This window comes from Embiotoca jacksoni, unplaced genomic scaffold (assembly GCF_022577435.1).
Source record: "Embiotoca jacksoni isolate LCO1_2020_lvr unplaced genomic scaffold, fEmbJac1.0.p SCAF_5, whole genome shotgun sequence".
Classification (NCBI taxonomy): Eukaryota; Metazoa; Chordata; class Actinopteri; family Embiotocidae; genus Embiotoca; species Embiotoca jacksoni.
The window spans coordinates 9717420-9723419 of record NW_027185403.1 but is presented as its reverse complement, the minus strand read 5'-3'; the positions used below and the strand labels follow the sequence as shown (position 1 = coordinate 9723419).

The window sequence follows — 6000 nt, the reverse complement described above, 5'->3', positions numbered from 1 at the left end:
CAGCCACGTGTGCATGTGCACTCCTGTTTATGTATATGATATGAGTGAGAGTCTGTGTGTGTATATGTGATGCGTATCGAGACTGAATCTGAAGGTCAGATGGAATTATATACACACCCACACACACTGTCTGTGTGTTCCTGGTGTCCTGGTTATAATTTGAATATGGAGGAGTTAGAGCAGAAGGCTCAGTGACACTGGGACAAGGTGATAGGAGTGGACAGGTGTGCGTGCGTGAGAGTAGACCCGTGTGTCAGCGCTTTGTGCCAGGACAGCAGGTGGCTAGTCAAAGGACATCAGTGACCTTCTCCTTATCCCTCCCTCTACCCACCTCCCTTTGTCAGTCTCCCCCTCTGTCCCCAAGTCCCAATTCATCTCACCCAGTAGTGAGTGCTGAGGCTCGGCACAAGTCATGGGCACATTGAGAAGATGAACACACACACACACACACACACACACACACACACAGGTGTGGGTGGTTTATTCATGAACTAGTGGGAGATGCTGTTTTGACACAGGGTTTCTGAATAATGTAAATGTGCCGCGTGTCCTCCAAGGAGAGGAAGAGCAGGGTGAGAAAGGCTCGACAAGATATGTGAGAAAAGAACTAAATGGAAGAGTGTGCGAGATTCTTACCTTTAGTGGCTGATGGAAGCAGAACAGGAGGAATAGACATGGAGTGCAGGAGAGAGGGGAGAGGAGTTAAAGAAAAACAATCTTCATTACTGTGAAACACAACATGATAACTGCAGGCAGAAAATAATACACAAGTCGCACACTCACTCTTGGTCTGTGAGGAGAAGGTTAAGGTGAGTTTGGCAAAGAGTTCATTGTTTTCAAATTGCTCCTCTTTTGACTTGATCCAGAAACTGTTCTCAGAGAGGTCCTCGGGTCCAATCTAAGACAGGGAAACGTGTCAATATGGACATTAGAGTGAAGACGGGGGAGGGGGGGCAAAAAAAGAGAAAGATGAACGGTATCTGTCAGATAGCAGTATCATCAAATTGATTTAATTTCTCAAAAATATCCATCTATGCACCTGGCAAACAATGAGATGAGCAGATAAAGAAGTAAAAAGAACAAAAGGAGGAGGGTGTGAAAGTAGAGGCAGAGGAGGAGGATGAAGGAAAAAAGGCACGAGGAGGGAAGCGAGTGGACCAAACAAATACATCTCCTCTAATCGCCGCACACTATCTGTGCCACAAAGAGTCATCAGCTTCAAACACAGAAATATGAAGAAATACAGACGGTTCCCCTCGTTTCCTCCCCCCACTCCTTTTTTCTCCCCCCTTCACCCTTACTCGGGTGCTCTCTCACAAGTCACAATTGACTTTACGTGTTTTTTTGGGTTGTTTTTTTTCTTCACTTTGTGAATGTTCTTATCAAGGGAGAAGAGAAAGAGAGCGAGTGAGAAAGCAGTGGTGGTAAATTTACAGATATCACGCCTTTCATTATGGACAAAGCCTCAGGGATGGGTGGAAGACAGAAAAGACAGAGAGTAAGGAAAGAAATGTGATACGGGGATGAGCTGAAAGAGCAAGAAAGAAAGCAAGAGAGCATGCAATGAAGGAGGATGAGACCAAGCCAGGGAAAAAAAAGTTAATTTAAATTACAAAAGAATACCGTCCTTTCTAGCAGCAATTTAATTATCTTCCAGTGGTGCAGTTAAAAGAAGAAGGCTTATTAAAAAGCAATTTCTGTGACATCCTCGTCAAACACTCTCACCAGAGAGAGAGAGAGAGAGAGAGAGAGAGAGAGAGAGAGAGAGAGAGAGAGAGAGAGAGAGAGAGAGGATAAATGCTGATGAAGTCTGCTGAAGCCATTAAACAGTAGCTTTAGGCTAAAGAAAGACAGAGGGCTGTTTTGATGTTTTAACCATCACAGATGAGAGGGAGGAGAAGAACATGAAGCACGTAGTCTTAAGATACGTATGCATGGAAAGTCACTTTAGGTCAGAATCTCCCTGCTGAAGCTCCAGCTCACATTTCTCTCCCACTGTTGCGCACACCTTGAGCTATTTCAGAAGGTATTGTAAAACACACGGCATGAATTATTTACAATAAAACCTCTGCCCGTTTTCATAAATAAGCAGCTTGTGCGATAATGTTGAAATACGGCAAGTTTACATCAGTCGACGACCAACAAACTTCCAACACTGACAAGTGTTTGGTATCGAGACAGATGATCATGATCCCGAGCAAACGCAACTTCTTCTTTTCGTCTTGAATTTGTGGGTCTTATTCCACCTGTGGCAGGAAGTAGCCACTTTTTAACCAAAAATGATTTAAGATATGGGTTAATAAACATTCAAGATGAATGTAAATAAGGATAAGCCTTGAAATTTCTTTTTTTTTTTTTGGCAATATATTTATGAAGCTAAATAAGTGACAGTTTTCGAATGACTTTTTCATCACTAAAAGTATATTGAACCATCTGTGTCAGGACTGACCTTACGCCAGTTGGCTCTCTTCAGCTGGACCTCAGGCTTGTACTCCTTTTTAGGTTGGAGCCCGTAAGGTAGCGCAACCGGCACGGGGGCACCCCAGCCCCCCATGCCAAATGGTGGAGGTGGAGGCATGCCTGGGCCGGGTGGTGGAGGAGGAATACCGGGACCCCCAGGGGGCGGTGGTGGTGGTGGTGGAGGTCCCATGCCAGGTAAGGGTGGAGGCGGAGGTGGTCCTGGCATCCCAGGGAGGGGTGGAGGTGGTGGAGGTCCTGGCATACCAGGTAAAGGAGGTGGGATAGGGGGGGGAGGAATACCGGCCTGACCCGGCAAAGGAGGAGGGGGTGGGGGAACAGGTATGGCTGCGTGGCCTGGTAAAGGTGGGGGTGGAGGCGGAGGGGGGCATACCCGCATTCTGGCCTGGGAGGGGAGGGGGCGGCGGTGGGTGGGGTAAACCAGGTGTTGGCACAGGAACAGTAATCGTGATAACTTTAGTTTTGGCCTCTTCCAGATCCTTAGACAGCTTTTCAACCTGCAAGGAAACAAGGGTGACGATATTAGCATGTCTTGACTGTAAACAGTGTATTCTTGAAATTGACAGTTTTGTGTAGCCCCGGCAACTTCCATTCCCATCAGAATACATGCCAACGGGAAAACAAAAGGGTGATCAGAGCCTGGGCAGGATTGAGCTTTAGAGAAATGGGGAGAGAATGGAGGACGAGGCGCGAAGAGAAAACCGCAGCAGGAGAAAATTAAGTCCACAGAGGGACTCGAAACAAAAACTTTTTAAGAGGACGACAAACTTCTAAATAAGAAGTGATGGTGAAATCAATATTCTATTTCAACACTAGAATACTGATTACAGTATTTACATCAGTGAGGCGACACTTCTCGAGAAAACTGTCCAAGACATTCAAATCATCCATCTAAAAAGAGCAGATTTGGGTTTGAGCGGAAATATATACGATATGCAATGTGAAGCATATCGAGAGGTTCATTTGTGCAGCAAGTCTAAAAAGTGTGCACGTGCGCGAGCGGGGAAAGCCGTCTGTGCGCGGTGTGACAAATTGTTTGTGTCGTTTCCTCGGACTTTGAAAAGAAGACAGTAACAGACACAAAGAGCCTCCGAGGCAGGCTTTCTTAGTGAGGCAGCAGATGAAAAATCGGGCACAGCAACACAAGGAGGGACAGTGAGAGATCTCTACATGTGAAGAGATCTTCGATGGGCAGTGCCTCAAACACAGAGAAAGTGAGCCATCTTAGTATGAGAAGCTTCTTTGATGCCTGGCTCGTGATGCTGTTGATCCTTTGGACAACTGTGTGCGTGCGTGCGTGTGCGTGTGTGTGTGTGTGTGTGTGTGTGTGCTTGGGCTTTTGCATTGGTGAGAAGATGACTCTGCTGGCATCAGCCACATTGGATGAAGCTCACTTTGGACGTTGTGTAGCTCTAACTGACAGACACGCACAAACACAAACACAGGGGAACATCTTCTTCTAAGAGCGTACGCGCGCGCGCGCGCGCACACACACACACACACACACACACACACACACACACACACACACACACACACACACACACTGTTCTGGGTCACTTGGTGTGTTTGTGAGTTTGGGTGTCACTGTGAGGCAGAGTCCAGCTGGTGTGGCAGCAGGACACTGACAGCTAAACAATCCTCATCTTTGCCTCCCTACCATATGAGTGTAAACAGACAGACAGACACACATACACGCACGCACGCACACACACTCTACATGTATATCTTGGCCTTAAAATTATGTTTGTCCCATCGCCATCCTCTCCCTTTCTTCTTCTTTCTTCAGTCACTCTTTATACCCCATTCCCCCACTTTCCGTGTTTTTATTGAGATTCTTAATCTGGAAAGGATTTGGCTCCTGCTCACAATATCCTTTTAGGGATTTTTTTTTTCTTCCCCCCCCCCTCTTTTCATGCCATGCTTGAAATTGGCTAAATCATTTAAGGCTGGGGGGGGCTTCTGTGTTTGTGTGGGTGTGCATAGATGTTGGGCAACTTTTTGGTACTTAGACTTACAATATTGTATTTCCCTAAGACTTGAAATGTTGTACTTTTGCAGCTTTCACAGTAGTTGCTGTTTGGGTTGTACTGCGTGTGTTTCCAGGACATTAAACAACAATGATTCAATCATCTGACTCATTCCTTATTGATTCTGTCCTAAAGTTTTGTTCTTTTATATTGACAATGGCATTAAACAATGATGGAAATACTGTATGCAGTGTGCTTGAGCTGCTCCATTTGGCACAAAGATTTCTAAAAGTGTGATACTGGGCTCAACTCAATTTTAACTGGGTGAATTCTTGCATATACTTTTAAAATTAATTCAGATATCTAGGTTATTCAGAGAAGTTCTCACTTTCAGCGTATTGACTCAATACTGAACAGAAAAAAAAGAACAAGCACCAATACGTATATAAACAACTTCTATGTAAAGTTATTTTAATTAAAAAGATAATAGACCCCAACATGTACGTGTGTGTGTGTGTGTGTGTGTGTGTGTGTGTGTGTATATACCTGCTTTTGGAAAGTGCTTAGCTGTTGCTGTAGTCCATGGTTCTCTTTTTCTCGCTCCTGCTTAGAAGACGCCAGCTGTTCCTTCTCTTGGCTCAGGTCCTGCAGCTTCTGTTCGTAGTCACCTTCCAGTTTCTTCATCTCCACCTGCAACTCGTGGCGTGCTGTCAACTCTGCATCGAGCTAACACACGAGTAAAGGGTTATAGTTCGGGACAGATTCAGCCTTCATTATCTTAAAAAGTGCGAGGTGGATTTTTAGTGGCTTTACATTTTTTGTGTAGTGGTCATTTTCAAGGTATGTTATCTTGAAGACAGTAAACACGTATTCTCAGAATTCAGTGAGAAAGAAAAGGTCCAATTAGTTCCTGGATAAACAAAGACTGTACTATTGTTGTGAACGTGGCATTCTTGATATGTTTGTGACATACATATTCAGCTATATCCTACTGATTTAGAGTAACATGAAAATAATTTTGGGGCAAGCAAGCATTCCTGTTATAAAATAAAGGCTGTGAAGGGGCAATAGTACCACAGGATTAAGGTTGAGGTCTGGTTGAAGGGTAAAATCTTCAAAAGTGAAATCATTTTATAAACAAGTCCTTTAAAGGATAACTGGGGAGAAGTAAACACCAGGGTTCTCCAATGAGATATGGGAGCTAAGTGTGCTTGTAAGCAGACGCTATTAGGACGCCTTTTGAAGAGGCAGCAGTCTCCATATCTCAAAGACCTGTTGAAGCCATTTCTTGCAGTTTAGTGCTCTCACTTTCATTGAATAATTTACACTGCAAATTAGTGTCAATTATTGAGTCAGAATGCTTCAGTGCTTTTGTTTAAGCTCACTTCTATTTCAAGGCTTTGTCCTATAGAAAAAAAGAAACATTTTATCCTCAATTTAAATTTTCTTACTTGCATACATTTTCAAGGATTTTTCTACGAGCACACTTGACAAACGGGATAAGAATATTTAAACATTTGAATACATGAACACACAGACACACGTGGCTGTT

At 44.1% G+C, this 6000-nt stretch overlaps 1 protein-coding gene across 1 annotated transcript in view; it reads right to left on the bottom strand.

Moving 5' to 3' along the window:
• Positions 1 to 506: 506 nt before the first annotated feature.
• The window catches only part of LOC138211215 (protein diaphanous homolog 1), a 42137-nt gene continuing 36643 nt past the window's right edge, over positions 507 to 6000 (bottom strand). Inside the window, 5 exon segments of the mRNA XM_069170946.1 lie at positions 507 to 645; positions 784 to 898; positions 2450 to 2852; positions 2854 to 2975; positions 4995 to 5174. Coding sequence (XP_069027047.1) covers positions 608 to 645; positions 784 to 898; positions 2450 to 2852; positions 2854 to 2975; positions 4995 to 5174 — 858 coding nt within the window. The 3' untranslated portion in view covers positions 507 to 607.